A 19,949-nucleotide genomic window follows, 5' to 3' on the forward strand; every position below is an offset into this window, starting at 1 on the left:
GGGTCCAGCTCCGGCCTGCCCCACACAACCAGGCCCCAGCTGCATTCAAGGCTGAGCAGGGCCTGGCCCAGGCCCCCAACATCGTGCCAGCCCCACACGCACTGGGAGGGCACAGAGCAAGAGGGAGTTGGGTTGCGAACTCTAAATCCAGATCCTGCCCCCCTGGGGAAAGTGGGGAGCCCAGCCAGCCTGGCGGTGTCCTACTCCTAGGCCCCCCAGGCCAAGGGGCTGGGCGGGTGCTGGTAGGGGCAGGGGGGATGGTGCTGCCCAGAGGGTGGGGGCGTGGGTGCCCTGGAGCTCGATAGACTGGCCAGTCACTGCCCGGGGCATGTAGCCGGCTGATGGGTCGGGGATTCCTCGTGAGCCCGGGGCCAGCCCCAGCGAGGGGCGCTAGGTGCAGCAGGCAGCGTGTGGGCACCTCGGCCAGGGGCCCCGCCAGCACCAGGGTGCCGGGCACAGCGGGAGGGGTCCTGGCGCACGCGCTGGCTCCCCGCCGGGCTGAGCCCCTCTGGCATGGGGGCCTGACCCAGAGCCGCAGGTGCCAGCTCTAATCTGGGGGGCGTTCCCTCCCCGGTAGGCCTGGCAGCTCTGGGCGGGAAGGGGGAGCTGCCTGGCACCGACACGCAATCACACGCATGCTCCCCTGCGTGACCACACGTGCTCACATGCAGACGGGGGGGGGGGGAGGCGGGGGGCTGAGACTGGCAGTGATGGAAACAGCTCCAGCCCCCTGCCCTTCCCCTGCCCCACCTCTGCACCCAGGGTCTTGTACTGGGGGTCCCCACACGCTGTGCTCCCACTAAGCCGGCTGGCCCCACCCTCCCTGGAGGGGAGGGGAGCAGAGTCAAGGCCTAGAGGGCTACTATCAGCCAGCCCCACTGGAGCTCTCCCCCCACGGGTCCGCCCCCTGCTCTGCCCCATGTCACCCCACCCTATGCCCCCCCTCACAGTGCTAGAACACCAGTCCCTGGGGCCAGCCCCACCAGCCCTGCCCCCTGCGCTATCTGCAGGCTGGGGCTCCGGCTGGAACGGGGTCTCTGCTGGGAGCCAGCCCAGCCCCTCACCCGCCTCCCCCTGGCCTGGAGACACTACCAGCCCCTCCCCCCCACCCGGGCAAGGAGCAGAGCAGGTACCAGGCGGGCGAGGCACCTCCGCCTGCCAGCCAGGCCCCCGGCCCTGAGCGCAGGGCATGAATGGCCCCTTTGTGCTCCGAGGAAGCAGGCGGCTCTTTGAGCGGCTGTTGGCACAGGGCGGAACCTGCTCCCAGGAACAGCCAGCGAGAGCCCCCGAGGGCAGGGGGAGCAACGCCCCCTCCCGGGCCCAGGCACACTCCAGGACAGCCGGACCTTGGGGTGCCAGGGGCAGAGCCAGCCTCAGCCCCACGCCGGTGGGAAGGGCCTGGCAGCGGGGCAGGCGAAAGCGCGCTCACAAGAGCTGTGCAGGTGGCAGGGCCCAGAGGACAGCGGGGGTCCTGCCGTGGGTCTAGGCCTGGCCGAGTCTCCTGCCGGCTGCGCCCGAGGGCACCTGGCCCGCGGCCCCCGTCCACACAGCCCTGGGGTGGGTTTTTTTAATCCTTTTATTTTTTATAGACTAAGAGCAGAATATGAAAATCACCAGCCAAAGCACTTGAAAAAAGGGCGCGTTGCGTTTTTTGTCCCCCAAAAAGTGTCTGTGCGTTTGCATAGGTTGGGTCTTCACAGAAGACGAGGAGATTCCAACACTTTCTGACTATGTACAGGCCGGTCCGGGCCGCGCTGCTGCCTACGGGCCGTGGAGAGATCTACCGCGCCAGCCGCTCTCTGGACAGGGTGTCCAGAGCGCTAGATAGGTATGTACAGCCCCCTGCCCTGCCCCCCAGCTCCTCCACCGCCCCTGGCCAAGCATCTGCAGCCCGGCCCCAGAGAACCCCCGGCCCAGCCACCCGGAGTCGCCAGGCTGATGGGGTGGCCCCGAGGGGCTGGGGGCACCGATGCTCCGTGCATGTGCCGGGAGAGCAGGATGCGGTGCCCGTGGCGATGGCATGGGGTGCGAGGGGGGCTCGCTGCCGGAGGGCAGCGCCACAGGGGATGCTCCCGGAAAGGCGGAGCCAAGTCCCCTCGGTGGCCGGTCGCTGGAGTCCTGCCGGGGCCAGATCCTGCTCTGCTTGTCCCCACACAGCAGCTCCCGGGCCAGTTTCTATCCCTCCGGCGGCCACGCTGGGGCCTGCTGCCCCCCCCTTGCGGCGCGGGGCTCAACGGCTCTCCGGCGGCAGCCCCGCGGAGAGCAGGGCCACGCGGTCCCATGCCAGGGCGGGGGGACCGGCTCCCCCCCTCGGTCTGTTCCGGTGCCGGGCGGGAGCAGCTGCTGTGCGGAGCCGCCGGGCTAGGAGGCCAAGAGCGTCATTAGGAAAAGCGCGGCCGCCACGGCCAGGGGCAAGTGTTCCCGCTTGGGGCTGGTGCCGCTGATGCTCTTCTCCAGCTTGGGGGTCTCCGGGTTAAAGTCATCTGTGGAGAGAGAGGGGCTGAGGGGGGCCGCCAGGGGCCACATTCACCACCCCTGGGACCTTGCCAGGGAGCGCAGGGGTCCAATGGGCATTTGTGCGGCTCAGAAATGCATGGAGGGGTCGGGCACACCAGCCCTGGCCTCTCCCAGCAGGGGGCGCTGTGGGGGGGGAGCTAGCCCTGGCCTCTCCCAGCAGAGGGCGCTATGGGGGGGGTCAGAGCTTGTCCTGGCCTTTCCCATCAGGGGAAGCTGTGGGGGGAGTCAGAGCTAGCCCTGGCCTTTCCCAGCAGGGGGTGCTGTGCGGAGGGGGGGGGGTCAGAGCTTGTCATGGCCTTTCCCAGCAGGGGGTGCTGTGCGGAGGGGGGGGGGGATCAGAGCTTGTCATGGCCTTTCCCAGCAGGGGGTGCTGTGTGTGTGGGGGGGGGGTCAGAGCTTGTCATGGCCTTTCCCAGCAGGGGGCGCTGTGGGGGGATGGAGCTAGCCCTGGCCTCTCCTATCAGGGGGAGCTGTGCAGGGGGGCGGCTCAGAACTAGCCCTGGCCTCTCCCAGCAGGGGGTGCTGTGGGGGGATGGAGCTAGCCCTGGCCTCTCCCAGCAGGGGGTGCTGTGGGGGGGGGCTCAGAGCTAGCCCTGGCCTCTCCCAGCAGGGGGTGCTGTGGGGGGGTGGAGCTAGCCCTGGCCTCTCCCAGCAGGGGGTGCTGTGGGGGGGGGCTCAGAGCTAGCCCTGGCCTCTCCCAGCAGGGGGAGCTGTGGGGGGGGGGGGGGGCTCAGAGCTAGCCCTGGCCTCTCCCAGCAGGGGGTGCTGTGGGGGGGTGGAGCTAGCCCTGGCCTCTCCCAGCAGGGGGTGCTGTGGGGGGGGATTGGAGCTTGCCCTTGCGGCTCCCAGTGTGGGGGGCAGGCCCCATATTGCCACGCTGGTGCCCTACACTCACCCAAGTCTTGGATCTTCACCTCGGGCCCCAGGGTGAGCTGCGGGAGGGTGGGCGCCGCCTTCTCCTCCGAGTGCGAGGCTGCAGGCAGGGGAAGGGGGAGAGAGTCCGTCAGCCCAGGGGACACCCCCCGGCACCCCTCCAGCCCAGCTGGACTCAGCCAGGCGGCCCTGGGCGGGCCGTACTCACTGGAGGCGCAGCACACGAACACCTTCATCCTCAGGCAGGCCCGCCGGTGGCTGTGCGTGGGGCTCGCTGCAAGAGAGCAAAGCAGCCCTGGAGTCACCCCGCCACCCCCCGGAGAGCCGGGGGCCACGCCGCAGCCGGGATGTACTGCCACCCCCAGGCCCTGCCCCACCCCCGACCCCCTGGTCTGCAGCTGCCCAGGGCTCGGCTCCCAGCCGGGGGCTCCCCTAGTGGGCACAGGGATCGGGGTTCGAGCCTGGCAGAGCCAAGCAAGGGTCACCTGCCCAGCGGCTGGGGCTTCCCGGCTGCGTGTCCTGACGACCCCCCTTCCTCGGTGCAATGCCGGCTGTTCCCAGCGCTGCCTGTAGCATGCCCCCCCCGGTGCCCTCCCGGTCAGCTCCCCCTTCTAGGCCCCCCAGTCAGCCCCCCCACTAGTCCCTCCCTTTGGGCCTCCCCCCCCCAGGCCCTGCACCCCCCCAGCCAGCCCCGGGCCCGCCCCCCAGCCAGCCCCCACTCACAGATGTAGTAGTACTCGTGGCCGGCGTGGAACTCGTAGCCCAGCGAGAAGGCGCTGTACCGCTGGAACTTCTCCGAGAACTTGATGGGGCTGTGGGGGGCGTGGGGCCGGTTGCACTCCCAGCGCTTGAAGCCCTGGCTGGTGTTGCAGGAGCGGTAGCCCTCGGCGCTCACCATGTAGAGCACGTACTGCTCCGTGCGCCGCGCCGGCACCGAGGCGTTGTAGTGCGGGCAGTACACGTCCAGGTAGTCGTTCACGTTCACCTGCACCGTGTAACCCTCCCGGTGCAGGCTGGGGGGGGAGGGGAGAGCTGGGGTCAGGGACAGGCCGGACCCGCCTGGACCCCCACCCCCTCGCGCCCGCCTGCCCCCCCACAGCTCCCGCCCTGGCCCCCCCACCCTACACCTGCAGCAGGGGCTCACACCCACTTCCCTGTGCCCAGCCCCACACGCAGACAGAGCTCGTGGGGAGCAGCCAGATTGGGGGGGCAGGGCTGGTTCCCAGCTTTTTACAAGTCCCAGGAGCTTTACCCTCCAGCCCATTCCGCATCAGGGCCTGGAGAAGGGGGGGCTGCCCGGGGGCTGTTCCTGTGAGCCGGGTGTTTGCGCAGCCGCCAGGCAGAGGCCCCCAGCTGGGTTTTGTTTCCGCTGGTGGTGCGCAGCCACACATGCCTCGGTGCGCAGAACAAAATGTGTTCCGCACCGGGCTGGACAGACCCGAGAGGGAACAGTGCCGGCCACTAGGGGCAGTGAGGATCCTCAGTCATGGAGCAGGGACTCTGCCCTCCCCACGAGCAGCACGGGAGGCCGGTGGGAGGGGCGGATGGTGCCACCTGCCTGCCCCTCCAGACATGGGCACTGAATCATAATCAGCTGCAAAACCACCATCTGACTGAGCCCTGACTCAGAAGTGGGGCTGGGGGGCGGGAGCAAGGGGCACCGGCAGGGCTGGGGGTCTGGAGGGAGGGGCACTAGCGGGGAGGCAGGGGCTGTGGGGCGGGAGTGAGGGGCACTAGCGGGGGGCAGGGGGCTGTGGGGCGGGAGTGAGGGGCACTAGCGGGGGGCAGGGGGCTGTGGGGCGGGAGTGAGGGGCACTAGCGGGGGGCAGGGGGCTGTGGGGCGGGAGTGAGGGGCACTAGCGGGGGGCAGGGGGCTGTGGGGCGGGAGTGAGGGGCACCGGCAGGGCTGGGGGGGCAGGTGCCAGGGACAGGAATGGAGCTGGGCTCTAGGGGCAGGAGGTCCAGCCCGTGGCTGGGTCAGGGCACCCAGACGGCTGCAGCACGGCCCCAGGCCACCCCAGCCTTCGAGGGAGGGGCTGGCTGGCCACGTTGCGGCTCCCAGGGCCAGCTGCCCCCCGCACGGCGCTGAGCGACGCAGCCTAACAACTGCCCAGCGGCTGCCCCCGGCCCCCGCGAGAGGCTGGGGACAGGCGCCAGGAGCACCGGGCACCGTGGGAGAGCCCAGCGCCCGCTGCCCTGGACCCAGCCCCCAGCGCTGCCGGGGCTGCCAGAGACGGGGGACCCCGGAAAACCTGCCCAAGGAGCAAGGGCAGCCGGGGGAAATGGCACCTTTGAGCTCTGCGCTGAGACACGGGCCCCCCAGGCCGCCCTGCGCCCCCAGCCAGCGCCGCAGCCCCAGCTCGGGGCTCCCTCGGCCGCACAGGCCTGGAGCTGGCGCAGACAGGCCCCCGGCTCCGCCATGCAAAGCAGGCCGAGAAGGCAGGCCGGGTGGCCCAGCCGGGCTGGCAGGGCGTCCCCTGCGCCCCCACTCCAGGGAGGGGCGAGGAGCAGAGGGCAGCAGCCGCCCGGAGCAGGGGGAGGGGGGCTCCCGGTCCTGCCACACGCCAGGGCTCAGAGAAAGGATTTTCACCCTCTTCCAGCTAATCCCGTTACTGCCGTAATCCCGTAAAGGGTGGCCCGGCGGGAGCCTCATTTGCATCGATTACAGCGCGAGCCCCTCAGATCCACTCAGGAGCAACGCCGGGAGGGCGCTAATCCCGGAGCCCGGCCTGCGCTAATCCCCCCCGCGGCCACTCACCCGCCCCGCCGGGACGGCCCCTGCTCCCAGCACCGGGCTGAGCGGGGCCTGACGGACGGACCCGCAGGCCTGGCTCCGGTTACACCACGGCCCCGGCTGGGGACACCGGTGTCGGCTGCTCGCCTCCCCCCGCCCATCGATCCTGCTGGCCTGGCCCGAGGGGCGGACACAGCCTGGGCACCGCATCGGACAGGCATCGCCCCCCATCGGCTCTGCGGGCTGGCACATGCCTGGCACCGCCCGGCCCAGCTGGAACAGGGGCAGGAGATCAGACAGGACTGAGCCCATGAAGCCCAGCTCCTGGGGCACAGACCCACCCAGCCTCCGCGCTGCCCGGGAAGGGGGGCTCCAGAGGGCGGATCACGGGGGCACCTCACCAGCCAGGCTGAGAGATGCCGGCGCGGGCCCTGGGCTCTCCCCACTCCCAGCGGCTCCCCCACGCCCTGCCCTGGCTACGCCCCTTACCCCTCACCCGGCTCCGGCCCCTCCTAGTTCACAGACCCGACCAGCAGCCCACCCTGCTCCTGGGCTCTCCCATCGCCCCGCCAGCGAGCCAGGGTGCGGCCGGCCGGCGCAGACCCACAGATCCCTGCTCTGCACGTGCGAGCCGGGCGCCAGGCTGGCTGTTCAAGGTGCTGCCCAGCTGCCCCCCTCCGTTCCTGGCTGCGCTGCAAGGGGTCCCCGCGAGCCTCCCCCTCTGCTTTGCCCAGGGAGCTGGGTGCCTCCCCCGCTGGGCCAGCGCTCCCCATTCGCCAGCTCCCCTCTGCTCAGCTGGCGGCCGGCACAGCTGACATGGGGCCCTGCTGCCCACGCACCCAGCCACTCCCCTCCCTGCCCTCTGGAGTGTCCACGCTTGTCCCAGGCCTGCCCCTCTGCCCCGACCCCTGGGGACGGGATGAGCTGCCCCCGCTGCTGGGCCAGCGACAGGGACGCGCCCGCAGGCCCTACCAGCTCAAGCAACGGCGCCTCCACAGGTGGCTCCCACGTGCCCCTCGGACTTCCCTGGCTGCTCCCTCCAGCACTTGTCAGCCCCGCGCTGCAGTGCCAGGGCCTGGGGCTTGGCAGCGAACATCAGCCCCCGCCTGAGCCCCGCTGGAGCCCTTCTCTGTGCCCAGGCAGGCTGCCCAGCTCACCAGGGAGCCTCCGAGCTGGAAACCGTGGCGGGGTGGAGCAGGCTCCCTGGGCCTGGGAGGAGGCGAAACCGGGGCTGGCAGAGCCGACGAGGGGCACACGACCGGGGTCTGTACGTCAGTGGGGGCAGGGGGCCAGGGACGTGTCCCTCCACCCCCCCCCCCCCCCGGGACACAAGAACCAGGGTCACCAGCGACATGAGCCAGCGGCAGGTCCCGTCACACCGGAGCGACCCTGCGGGCCTCTGCCGGGGAAGGGGGGGCCAGGGCAAAGCCCTACTGGGCTCAGAAAAGAATACGCCGAGTTCCCGGTGCCATGGGAACAGGGTGGGCTGGGCACAGCCCTGCCCCACGCCCCCCCACACCGCTACGGGGGGAATGCCCTTCCTGGTCATCCCCTCTGGCGGGCACCGGCCCTGGGCTCCCTGGACGGACGTGTCTGAGCAGCAGTGCCGAGGGCACGCTGCTGGCACACCCGAATCCCGGCCGGTCTGCCCCCAAACCTGGCGTGCCCTGTGCTCGCTGCTGCGGAGCCGCCTCGCCAGGAGCCCCACGGGCCAACAGACCGGAGCTGGAACGCGACATCCACGGAAAGGCACCAGCCTGGATCCCCTCCCTGCCCCTGCATCTCCTGGGGGCCCCAGGCCCGGACAGATGCAAGGGGGCAGAGGGGGGAGAGCAGCCCCCCAGCACAGGAGATGTTCGGAGAACCCAGGAGCAAACCGTGGCCTGTGGCAGCCAGATTCATGCCAGCAGCATCCTGCCAGCTCCGGGCACACCGGAGCCCCCCACAGTCGCTCCTCCTTGTCCCCCAGCTCCAATGGCCAGCAGCCCCCGGGCGAGGGCACGAGGCAGGCCGCAGTCATGGGCAGGACCTGCGGGGCTTCATCTCGCCCCATGAATCCCATCTGTGGCGGGGCAGGCCCTAGTGAAGCACTCGGGGCAGGGTTCGGCCCTGGGAATGCCACACAGACCAAAGACCCCCAACCAGGCCCCTGTGCGGCCATACAGCCCCGCCAGCCCCCACCAAGCGAGGGTCCGAGGCCAGGCCCCTGTGCGGCCGTACAGCCCCGCCAGCCCCCACCAAGCGAGGGTCCGAGGCCAGGCCCCTGTGCGGCCGTACAGCCCCGCCAGCCCCCACCAAGCGAGGGTCCGAGGCCAGGCCCCCGCGCGGGTCCGAAGCCAGCCCTGCCATCCCCCACCCAAACGAGGATCCAAAGCCAAGCACCCAGCCCGGCGGGAGGTGGCCAGGTAATTCCTCCGCCCGCGCCAGCGAGGTGACGCCCCACGCGGAGCCAGGGCCCTTTCATGTTCTCCTTTGATGTGGCTCCGAAGGAGAAACAGGCTCGTTATGAAGAAACAGCCCCAGGCCCTGCGCGAGCCGTGTAATTAACTCCGCGTGGGCCCCAGGGCAGCAGCGCACCAGCCCCACTGACCGGCTGGGGGCCGCATGGATCAGCCCTGGGCCGATGCCGCCCGGCTCACAGAGCCCCCGTCCCCCACGCCACACAGCTTGGCTGTGGCCCCGGAGCCCAGGACGGACACGGTGGGCAGGAACAGCCTGGGCTGCCCCAGGCCAGCACCAGTAGCCCAGCCTGTCCCCTGCCGGGGAGCTGGACCCCGCCCGCAGGAGAGCACCCCTCCCCCAGGGGCCCATTAGAGCCAGCTCCTGATAAACAGCCTCCTTAATGAGCCATCCCCAGCCCTGCAGGGAGGCCATGGTCACTGGGGGGAGGGGCTATTCCCAGCGGCCAGGGGCCTGCAGCTGAGGCTGTCGCAAGAGGGGCAGCCAGGGGTGGGGGGATGGGGCCCAAGTGGCCCCCCACAGCATGCCCCTCCCCAGGGACAAGGCTCAGGCAGGGCTGGGGAGTCTGCTGGGGCTCAATGGGGCAGCAAGAGTGAGAGCATGAACTAGGGCCTCCCCCCTGTGCCCCACAGCGCCCCCTGCTGGGAGAGCTGAGGTAGCCAGGATCTCCCCCACAGCCAGCTCCCTGTCCCAGGCCCCACAGCGCCCCCTGCTGGGAGTTCTCACAGCCATAGCCCCCTGCTGGGAGAGCTGGGGTAGCCTGGATCTCCTCCACAGCGCCCCCTGCTGGGCGTTCTCACAGCCAGAGCCCCCTGCTGGGAGAGCTGGGGTAGCCTGGATCTCCTCCACAGCGCCCCCTGCTGGGCGTTCTCACAGCCAGAGCCCCCTGCTGGGAGAGCTGGGGTAGCCTGGATCTCCCCCACAGCCAGCTCCCTGTCCCAGACCCCACAGCGCCCCCTGCTGGGAGCTCTCCTCACAGCCACCACCCTGCCTCCTTTCCCACAGCGCCCCCTGCTGGGAGTGGCTGGGATTTCCCCCACAGCCAGCACCCTGCTAGGATCCCCACAGCACCCCCTGCTGGGTGAGCTGGGGTAGCCAGGAGCTCCCCCACAACCAGGGCTCCCGGCCCGTACTCTAGGTCACTGTTCTGCCCCTGAGTGGCTCACACTAATTTGCTGCTGGGAGCTCTTGCCACACCCCCGCCGGCACCTTGCCCGGCAAGCTAAAGAGCCAACCAGCAGGCTCATTCAGCGATGGATCCTGATGCGCAGAAGCTGCTGCTGCCCCATCCCATCAGCCCCAGCCGGGCTCCGCACCCAGCAGCCGCCTCCAGACCCGACGTCGCCCTTGGAATCACAGATCCCAATGGGGGACTCTCCCAGGCCATCCCCTGGGCCTCGGCTGCAGCCCTGGCCCTCCCGGGGCAAAGGGGGTCCCAATCCCAGAAGGCAGCCTCCACAGGCTCCCTTTTCAGCCCCCTCTTGCACAGGACCCCCAGCTGAAGGCGGGCAGCCCCAGATGCTGCACAAACCGCAGCTGCCCTCCTGTCCCCAGTCCACGGGCGCCCTTGGCCAAGAGTTTCTGGGACTCGGCCCGGCCCGGCGGGCTCTGGCCGCTCCGGTGCCCGAAGGGTTAAGCACAGAGCGGAATGGGCTGCATCACTTCTGCACGACTGCGTTTCTAGAGCAGAGCTCTGCAAGGCAGTGGCACCGGCCGGGCGGAGCTGGGCGGATGGATGCCCCCGGTGGACCCTCCCCGGGCAGGGCACCCACTGCCCAGCACCATCGGGACCCTGGCACCTGGCGGCTGCTCTGCCCCCGGCTGCTGCGATAAATCCCAGCTGGCGGCCACATGCCGGCTAACACGACGCCACCGAGCGGGTGGTGCAGTGCAGCACGGCCAGCAGCTGGGCCGCACAGTGCCAGCCCCGTGCACCCGGCAGGCCCTGCGCTGGCTACGCACCAAGCCACGGAGCTGTGGCACAGCGGTGCAGGGAGAGAGGCCAGGAGACCCCGGGCACCCACTTGCTGCACGGCCCAGCTCAGGCCCCTCGGACCCTCCCCAGCCAGGCAGCCCCTCTGTCCTGCTCTGGGAGCCGGGCCCTTGTGGTCTGCAGAGAAGTGCCACTAATTTACCTCCCCTTTTGGCCACGGCACGGGGCAGCCAGACGCAAAGGGCCGGATGAAGCCAGCCACACAACCAGCACTGGGAAACCAGGCCCAGACCAGCACCAGCAGCCCCCCCAACACCATCTCCAGCCACCCCCCCGGGGGCAGGCCAAGCCACACACGTATGGTGCTCCAGACACCCTCCGCGTGCAACACGCCTTGTCACCGCAGCGTCGTGCACAGACACGGCTCTCCCGTGAGCACACGGACACGCTCTGCACATCACACGCACCATGCACCAATACGCACCGTACAATCTCACTGCCAACGGCCACGTGCACCGCAGGCCGGGGCACCAGGCTCTCCCCCATCTCCTGCCGACCCCACCCCAGGCTGCCCCGGCGGCGGAGGGCAAGGCTGGTTGTGAAGAGAGCAGGTCGGCCCACACGCGCGGTGGCCAGGCCCAGCTCCCCGCGCCTCTGCAGCCCCACAATCCTTTTAATCTCTGGTAAAGCCCAAACCTTCCCGGCTCCGCTAACAAGATCAATGAGCTTTTTAATTGGGTTTTAATTAAACGATCAATCCACAGGCAGCGACTCAATTACCAGCCCGGACAGGAACAAGTAGCTGCAGCCCTGACACCGTGTGCGACCCGCCCCAGGCCCAAGGCCCCCGGCACCGTGTGCCCCCTCAAAACCTGCCCCATAGGCGTCGTCCCCTGGCAGCATGTGCCCATCACAGCCTGCCCTATGCCCAGTGCTCCCTGGTATTGCCCACCCAGGGCAAGCATGCCCCTCGCAGGCATGACCCCAGCCCCTCCCCACCCACCCCAAGCAGAGGCTGCCCCCAAGCCAGGGGTCGTTAGCCTGTAACCTGCCCCGCACCCACCAACCAGCAGCGCCCCCGCACCAGGCCCTGCACACACGCCGTGACACACTGGGCACTTTCGGTGAACACCTTCACCCCAGGGCACCCGCCTCTCGCGCCACGTGGCACCAGCGCGCCCACTCCCGCCCGCCGGCCGGGCCGCAGCAGAGCAGCCACGGGCAGGGAGCACTCGGGCTGAGGCAGGAAGGGGCATGAGCGTACGGCGGCTCAGAGCTGCCTACCCGGCCCAGCACGGTCCGGTCCCTGCCAGCTGGGGAGGGAGGGAACCTGGCTCCACGCCGGAGCTGCCCTGAGTCAGGGACGGAGCCACACCCACCGCGCGGAGGATCCCAGGGATCGGCTGCGCCTGCCAGGCCGGGCCTCATAATTACAGGCTGGAAAGTGGAAAATATCACCCTTCCCACCCCGGGCTGCACAGCCAGCGCCCCAGCGCCCCTCCCCCGCGGGAGCGCACCTCACAGCCAGCACCCCAGCGCCCCACCCCCGCGGGAGCGCACCTCACAGCCAGCACCCCAGCGCCCCACCCCCGCGGGAGCGCACCTCACAGCCAGCACCCCACAGCGAGCGCCCCACAGCCCCTCCCCCGCGGGAGCGCACCTCACAGCCAGCACCCCAGTGCCCCCAGCGCCCCTCCCCCGCGGGAGCGCACCTCACACCCAGCACCCCAGCGCCCCACCCCCGCGGGAGCACACCTCACAGCCAGCACCCCAGTGCCCCCAGCGCCCCTCCCCCGCGGGAGCGCACCTCACACCCAGCACCCCAGCGCCCCACCCCCGCGGGAGCGCACCTCACAGCCAGCACCCCACAGCGAGCGCCCCACAGCCCCTCCCCCGCGGGAGCGCACCTCACACCCAGCGCCCCAGCGCCCCTCCCCCGCGGGAGCGCACCTCACAGCCAGCACCCCAGCACCCCTCCCCCGCGGGAGCGCACCTCACAGCCAGCACCCCAGCGCCCCACCCCCGCGGGAGCGCACCTCACAGCCAGCGCCCCAGCACCCCTCCCCCGCGGGAGCGCACCTCACAGCCAGCACCCCAGTACCCCCAGCCAGCGCCCCAGCGCCCCTCCCCCGTGGGAGCGCACCTCACAGCCAGCACCCCAGCGCCCCTCCCCCGCGGGAGCGCACCTCACAGCCAGCACCCCAGCGCCCCTCCCCCGTGGGAGCGCACCTCACAGCCAGCACCCCAGCGCCCCTCCCCCGCGGGAGCGCACCTCACAGCCAGCACCCCAGCGCCCCTCCCCTGCGGGGCCGCACCTCACAGCCAGCACCCCAGTGCCCCCAGCGCCCCTCCCCCGTGGGAGCGCACCTCACAGCCAGCACCCCAGTACCCCCAGCCAGCGCCCCAGAGCCCCTCCCCCACGGGAGCACACCTCACAGCCAGGCCCCCTAGCCAGCGCCCCACAGCTCCTCCCCCGCGGGAGCGCACCTCACAGCCAGGCCCCCTAGCCAGCGCCCCACAGCTCCTCCCCCGCGGGAGCGCACCTCACAGCCAGCGCCCCAGTACCCCCAACCAGCGCCCTCCAGCCCCACCGCCCACGCCCCAGAGCCCCTCCCCCACCACCCCACCCAGCTCCCCACAGTGCCCCCAATCGGAAAGGCCAACCCTGGTAACCAGCAGCCCCCCCCACAGCCCCCCCCCACGGAGCTGGGCCAGGAGCACTGGCGGGGGGCCCGTGACCCTGGGTACGATGCAAAGCACTTCCTCCGGCGCCCCTCACTCCAGCACGGAGCACCCTGGGGTGACAGAGCGGCTGGCGCAGGGCCAGGCGAGCAGCCCCTGGTGCTGGCTTGGGGGCAGTGTCCCTGGAAGCCGGGCGCGTGGGCAGCCGCCTAGGAGAGCCCAATGCCACTTGGCTGAGCGCACGGCGCCCACCGCTGCGGTTTTAGTTTCTGCTGGGGGTGCACGCGCCCACACGCCTCAGGGCGCAGAACAAAATGTATTCCACACACGGGGCAGAAAGCCCGCCCGGGGATGGAGGAGATTAGAGGGACCCTGGGGCCTGGAAAGTGGGTGGGAGCCAGCGGCCAAACCCAACCCGCTGGGGGCTCTGCCGGAGGCTCTGGAGCTCCATCGGCCCACGAGCCTCCCAAGCCGGGGACAGCGCCCTGGCTCCGACCCACTGCTCTGACCCACGGGCCCCATTGCTTAGGTGGCCCTGTGCCCCGGGGCCCTGCTGCCGCCCCGCGCGTCCCAGGCTGCCGGAGGGGTAGCTAAGGCAGCCCCAGCCCCCGCCCCACCTGGAGAGCTCCCGCTTGCTCCTGCTGCCATCGGCGCAGCACCTGCCAGAGAAAAGCTGCCTCCAGCCCCATCAGAGGGCTGCACCCGAAGCCAGAGCCCTCCCCTGCCCCGGTCACCTGATTCCTGGATCCCCTGGGTCACTGGGCTCCATCCCTCCCCCTCAGTGTCCCCGCAGCACAGCCCCAGTCCCCAGGTCTACCCCCCCCCGCACACGGAGCATCATGCAGATGGGGGGGGCTTCTACAGGGGCAGGAGACGGACAGACCAAGGGGTCCACACAGCCGGGGGGGGGGGAGCCCCAGGGACCTGGCCACCCAGGAAGATGGGGACAATCCCAGGGTGCACCGGGCCTCCCCCAAGGCGGTTTTTTGGGGTGAGCTCAATCCCCCTCCCATACAGCTCCCCAGGGGGTGAAATGCTGAAAATACTGGGGGGGAGGGGCTGCAGACAGGCTGCCCCAGTCCTGCCCATGGGATGGCTGCAGCCCTGTCTAGCAGGCTGGCGGAGGAGACCAGCCTAGCCCCGGGCCCCGGACCCCCAGAGGGCCCCCTCCCCGCACAGCAGCCGCTGCAGGACTGCCGCCCGGGCCCCACTGCAGGGCGGAGCAGGGCCGGCAGAGCCCCCCGAGCGTGGGGCCGGCCAGGGCGCGCCCCAGTGACTGCCGGGAGGTTGTTGTCCTGGGGCGAGGGACCCAGGCAGCGGCTGGCTGACCCAGACCCGCCCATGGGTGGGGGAAGCCCCTCGGCTGAGCACGTGCCATGCACTTCTACCCTGGGCAGCCCCCCAGCCTGCACCCCCTGCCCCCCCGGCCCATCCCCTTCTCAGAACCCCGTAGGCCCGCCCCCGACAGCCACCTTTGCCCCATTCCACGGCCTACGCCAGCGCCACACCCCCCGGCCGCCCACACACCTGCCAGCGCCAGAGCCAGGCGCCCTGTGGCGGGGGAGAGGCCGACAGACGGGCCCAGCGGCCCGGGACGCTCCACAGAAACCGGGGCCTGAGAACAGCCCAGGCCCGGGAAGGGCTGGTGCAGCGAGCAGGGGGCCAACGGGTGGCCGCTCAGGGCCGTGAGGTGCCGACACGCAGGCAGGGAGAGGCAGGTCGGGCACAGGGCCCGCTCCCGAGTCGCGTCCCGGAGCCGGGAGGGCTTGGACCCCCCCACACACACACACACACCCCGCCAGGCTTCCATGGCCCTGTCGCCTCTGGGGGTCCCTTCCAGCCCCACACGTCTAGAGCTCCAGCAAGAGACACACCCACCCTCAGGTGCCAGAGCCCAGCCCCTGGGAACCTCCCCCCCGGCTCAGCCCCCCTTAGCACTGGGTTTCTGCTCCCCCCCCGGAGAGATGCCCTGGCCTGCGGGGGGGAGGGGGGGGCAGGGGAGGTTGCCACAAAGCAACCTTTGCCCGCAGCCGGCCCAGGCTCGCCACAGACGGGCTGGTCGGCTCGGTCCGGCAGCCCGGCTCGGTCCTGGCTTGCGCCGGCTCCAGGAGCTCACCCCTGCGGCTCTGCAATTGAAGCGCAGGAGCCAGGCTGCCCGCACGCCCGGCTCCTCGTACATTCAGCTGCAGAGCCGCAGCGGGGAGGCTCCCAGACCCGGCTCCTTCCCTTCTGCACTAACCGGGTAGCCAAGAGAAACCCCATCCCCTGCGGGGTGAGCGAAGGACCCGCCCCCTCCTGGCTCTGCCCACTGCCCCGGAGCCTGCACCTGCCTAGGCAGAGCCAGGCCTGGCCGCTCAGAGCGGCACCGGTCCCCCCCAGGGAGCCAACTCCATCCCCCCGGACGGGTTCACCCCCCGCACAGGCAGCAGGGCAGGGACCCCGGCTCACAAGGACCAAGCTGGTGTGACGGGGAGGGGGCAGCCCCACAGCCAGGCTTGTTCTGTGCCCCACACCAGCCACAGGCCTCTGCCTGGGGAGACAAGCCAAGCCCCCTGCTCAGGCCCCATTACGGGGTCCCCAGCCTTGGGGTGCTCTGGGGGCAACAACTCCCCCTCTCCCTTTGGGGCTCTGAGGCTGGAGCCTCGAGCGGGGCAGAGGGGAGGCCAAGGAGCAGCCCCCCTGCTCCCCCCAGCCCTGGCCAGAGCGCAGAGCGCTGATCCCGCCTTGGCCACCCCTGGGCCTGGATCCAGCCGGGCATGCGGAGGAGGGGGCAAGCATGGGCGGGCACGGGCAGGACCCGAAAGGGAGAGGGGGCGGGGCACTGCATGCTGGAGCCAGAAACCTCTTGTGCCCGTGTGGAGGTAGACACCAGCTGGGGGGGTCAGGGGGCGTAACCCCCCCAAGGGGGACACACAAGCACGCCAGGCGCCTTGGGGTGCTGCATCTAGGGAGTCGGGACCCAGCGGGCCCCCTCAGCAATCCGGGTGGGCGGGTTAACATGCCGCCAGTTGCAGCCGGCACAGGCCCCCGGAAGGAGGCGCTTGCAGCCCCCCAAGGAGCCGATCCCGCTGGGGGGGCCAGGATTTGCCCAGGGAGCCGAATTCCCCCCCAGCCTCTCTCTCACATTGCTGCTTTGCCGCACGGTTCTAACCGAGTCCGCCCTGCCGCACTGCCTGGCCATAAATATCAGCGCTTCACCCGCCCAGGAACGGGGCTGCCGCAGCCCCCCCGCCCGGCGCCGGCTCCTGTCGCGCCCCGCGCGGGGCCCTGTGGGGTGCAGGTGTTGCAAGGGAGGGGCTGGCCGCCCCACTGTGCGATTCCTCCCCCCCGGGGGCTCGGAGGGGCAGCGCGGCCACCCCGGGGAGGCATTTCATCCCGGCACGGCCAGCCCGGGCAGCTCGCAGCCCATGGGCACCGTCGCACGCAGGAGGCACCAGCACGAGCCTGTCACCACCGCTCACAAGGGCGTGACAAGGGAACTCCCAGGGACACAGACGGACGGACACTGGGAAATCCAGCCCCGGCTGCCTGGAGCCCCGGCTGCAGCCCCGGGGCTGGGTCGCTGGGGCCTGGCTCAGGGAGGGGCCAGCGGGAAGGCGCCCGTGCCGGGGCGAGCCAGCCCCTTCGCCATTGTGCTGCGCCTGGGCTCTGCACGTCTCTCACACGCGCAATTTATGGGGCCTGCGCTTCCGCCTCGCGACACAATCTGAATGGGAAGGGAAGGCGCTCCCGCCTCGGACAAAGGGACACGCAGCGCGGGGGAGGGCCAGACGCGGGGGGGTCGCCCCCCAGAACCGGCTGGCACCGGGCCCCTCTCCCGTGCGGGCGTGATTCCCCCAGGAAAGGGAACCGGGGTGGCTGGGGTTGCCTTTGCCTGGCCAGGCTTGGGGTCACCCCTGAATCGCCCCTCCAGCCCGCACCTCCAGCAAAGAGCACTGGGCACCACCCCCCACTCGGCCGCTGGCTTTGCCCCCTCAGCCTGCCCCCTGCTCTGAGCGAGGGGGTGTTAAGGGAGCGAGGGGGGGGTGTTGATGGGCTCCTGGCCACAGATCGGCTGGACTCCTGCAGCTCCGCTCACACCGGCGCCGACCTCGCCAGCCATCCTCAGAGCCGCACTTCACAAATCCAACGGTGACACCTGCAGCTGCTGCAGCCGCCTGGCCCCAGCCCCACGGAGCCGCAGCCGGGCAACGGGGCAGCTGAGCCCCGGGAGTCCAGAGCCGAAGGGAGCGGCCCTGGGCAGGGCAGCAACCTCAGCACAGCACAGCCCAGCCCAGCCCCATCGGCTGGCATCCGCGAGGCCGTACGTTTCCAGCCGTCGCCCCAATGGCCTCGCCCACGCGGCCAGCCCCATCACCAGCCCCATCAGGGCCAGGACCCCTCCGGCGCCTGCCCCTTGGACACCCCAGCTCCTGCCGCCAACCTCCCAAGCCGCCTGCAGCCAGTGGGTGTCGCCCCCAGCGCCTGCCCCAGACAGACAGGGAGTGAGACGCCGTCTGTGCGCACGGGGCGGGGGGGCAGACGGATGGACACACGGGTGCACTGGATCCCCCCAGGCTGGCGTGGGCTGGCGCTGGCTGTGCATGTGGCTTTGACTCACCCAGCCCAGCTTCCTGGGGCATGTTCAGACAGGGGCCATGCCCGCTGCCTGGGGCTCGGGGGCAGCGGGCTCCGGGCTCCCCCGGTCCAGGTCCAGCGCCGTGGGAGCCAGGGGGCGGCAAGGGCAGCGCCCCAGGGGAGCGGCTAGTGGGTGCTGCCCCCAGGCCAGACAGCGCCCAGGCGACACCTCTGTGGATGGATGCTCGGGGCTCTGACACCGGCTCCCAGACACCTTCCCCGCAGCCCCCCCGACCAGCAGAACACGCAGCGGCTCGGCCTGCGGGGGGCGCCCCAGACCAGCCCTGCCAATGGGCAGAGCGCGGCGGCCAGGCGGCGGGGGGGGCGCCATGCCAGGGGGTGGACTGTATCCTGGGGGGGCGCCGTACCCGTCCGGGGGGGGATGCTGCGCACAGCCAGGACCGTGCCCGGGCGCTGCACGGCGGCCGCCCCTCCGCGCAAAGCCTCCGGCGGGGAGGGGACGCGCCCCCCGTCCTGACCTGCCCCCGGCCCCTTCATGGAAGTGGGGGTCCGGCGCGAACAGCCACGGGAGGCGAGGAGGCCGCCCGAGCCCCCCCGGATCTCTGACCCCCCCCCCCCCGCCAGCTCCACGGGGGGGCCTGGAGACCCCGGCACGCGCAGCCCCGGCTCCCCGATGCCACCCGCCCCCCGCGAGCCGCGCCCCCCCCCCCGGCTCCCCGATGCCACCCGCCCCCCCCCCCGGCTCCCGGCCCCCCGGCGCTCACTGCGGGTTGGAGCTGTTCCAGTGCACCGCGTGCCGGTTGCAGCCGCTGCCCGCCGGGCCCTGGCTGAGCAGCAGCAGCTGGAGCAGCGGCAGGAGCGCGGCCGGCCGAGCAGCCATCCTGCCCCGCAGCGTCCTCCGCGCAGCCCGGCGCGCCCCGATGCACCGAACCGAGCCGGAGCCGCCAGCTCCCGAGCCCAGCGCCAAGCTCCGCCCCGGCGCGCTCCCGCGGCGCGCTCCCAGCCCGGCGCGCGCCCGCCCCTCGCCGGGGGGCCCGCGTGCTCCGCCCTGCGCCCGCAGCAGGGGCCGGTGTCGGTGCTGCCTTAGCCAGGTGGCCCCCTCCCGCTCCGCCCGTGGGCCCCTGGGAACCCGGCTCTGCCCCCGGGGCAAACACCTGGGGGCCAGGTGCCGGGCATGCGGCCAAGGCACCCGGGCTGCTCCCAGCCCCTGGCACTGCCAGTCAAGGCTGGGTCCGTGGGGATGGGCGCTGGGCGCCGCACCAGCCATCGCCCCGGAGACATGGAAGCCACACAGCCCGGAGACCCCGAGAGCAGCTGGTGGCCTGGGCACAGGCCTGGAAACCAGCCCCCCTCCCCATACCCTGCTTCATGCGAATCATGCCCACGTCCCCTGCCTCAGTTTCCCCGTCGGTAAAACAGCGGGGTTGCTGGCTGGCGGCGTGTCACAGGGACGCTCTGGGTTGCTGTTATTATTTACGGCTTTCTCCACCTCCCGCTGCGTCTCCGACTGGCGCTCTCCCCTCTGGGACCAGAGAGAGACATTTGTATTCAGGCATCCCCGGCCGGGTTTGTGCCTGGTTCCACAGCCGCTTCGTTTGTGACACTTGATTCTTAATCATCTGTCCTGCTGCTGCTCCCAGGCTCCCTGTGCTGGGCACAGCCCATGCAGGGAGCCAGCCCCTGCCCCCCAGAGCTCCCCATCTCCCCAGACACTGACAGCCTGCAGGGCAGGAGGAGGGTGGTTCGGAGGGGGAACTGCCCAGAATCCCGTGCCCAGTCCCTGGCACAAGGTCAAACAGCAAGGCCCTGGCACAGCAAATCCCAGCTTCAAAAATTAAAATCTAGGCGCAAAGGCCTTTGCTGCTGCTGCTGGAACCCTGTGGCCGTGGGCAGCTCGGTCCCCACAAGCCAGGCCGGAAAACCAGTCCCTGAAAGTCAAAAAGAAACTTCGCCCCCGTCCCAGCCAGTTACGGCCCCGCGGGCGGCCTGGCCCCGAGCCAGCGCTGGGTTGGCACCGCCAAGGTACAAGCCCGGGGCGGGGGGAGCCACAGAGGGGCTGGCAGCTGAGGAGGCCAATGTGGCTTCCCAGCCCCCCAAAGTGCACTGGGCCTGTTCCTGGGGGGGGACTGTCCTGCGCTCCCCAGCCTGACACTGCAAAGGGGGCCGTTCCGT

The 19,949-nt window shown here is 71.0% G+C and overlaps 1 protein-coding gene across 2 annotated transcripts; it reads right to left on the minus strand.

The window, feature by feature from the left end:
• Window positions 1–1,545: 1,545 nt before the first annotated feature.
• On the minus strand, window positions 1,546–18,805 carry EFNA3 (ephrin A3). 2 transcript variants are annotated; one of them, XM_075907230.1, is made up of 5 exons: window positions 18,542–18,800; window positions 4,114–4,403; window positions 3,599–3,664; window positions 3,413–3,490; window positions 1,547–2,483 (listed from the first exon to the last, which is right to left on the minus strand). In XM_075907230.1, the coding sequence occupies exons 1-5, from the start codon at window positions 18,655–18,657 to the stop codon at window positions 2,362–2,364; spliced, it is 672 nt and encodes a 223-aa protein (XP_075763345.1). In that variant the 5' UTR covers window positions 18,658–18,800; the 3' UTR covers window positions 1,547–2,361. The 2 variants fall into 2 exon arrangements, with proteins under 2 accessions (XP_075763347.1, XP_075763345.1); XM_075907232.1 differs by lacking the exon at window positions 3,413–3,490 and having other exon boundaries at window positions 1,546–2,483; window positions 18,542–18,805.
• Window positions 18,806–19,949: the final 1,144 nt, after the last annotated feature.

Source organism: Pelodiscus sinensis, chromosome 24, assembly GCF_049634645.1.
Source record: "Pelodiscus sinensis isolate JC-2024 chromosome 24, ASM4963464v1, whole genome shotgun sequence".
Lineage (NCBI taxonomy): Eukaryota > Metazoa > Chordata > Testudines > Trionychidae > Pelodiscus > Pelodiscus sinensis.

Excerpts from the sequence above, each read along its gene's own strand:
- EFNA3 (XM_075907230.1), bottom strand. The coding sequence starts at position 18,657 with ATGGCTGCTCGGCCGGCCGCGCTCCTGCCGCTGCTCCAGCTGCTGCTG. Across the intron at positions 3,665-4,113 it reads CCACGAGTACTACTACATCT|CGAGCCCCACGCACAGCCAC; the intron begins GTGAGTGGGGGC and ends GCTCTCTTGCAG. Across the intron at positions 2,484-3,412 it reads GGTGAAGATCCAAGACTTGG|ATGACTTTAACCCGGAGACC; the intron begins GTGAGTGTAGGG and ends CTCTCTCCACAG.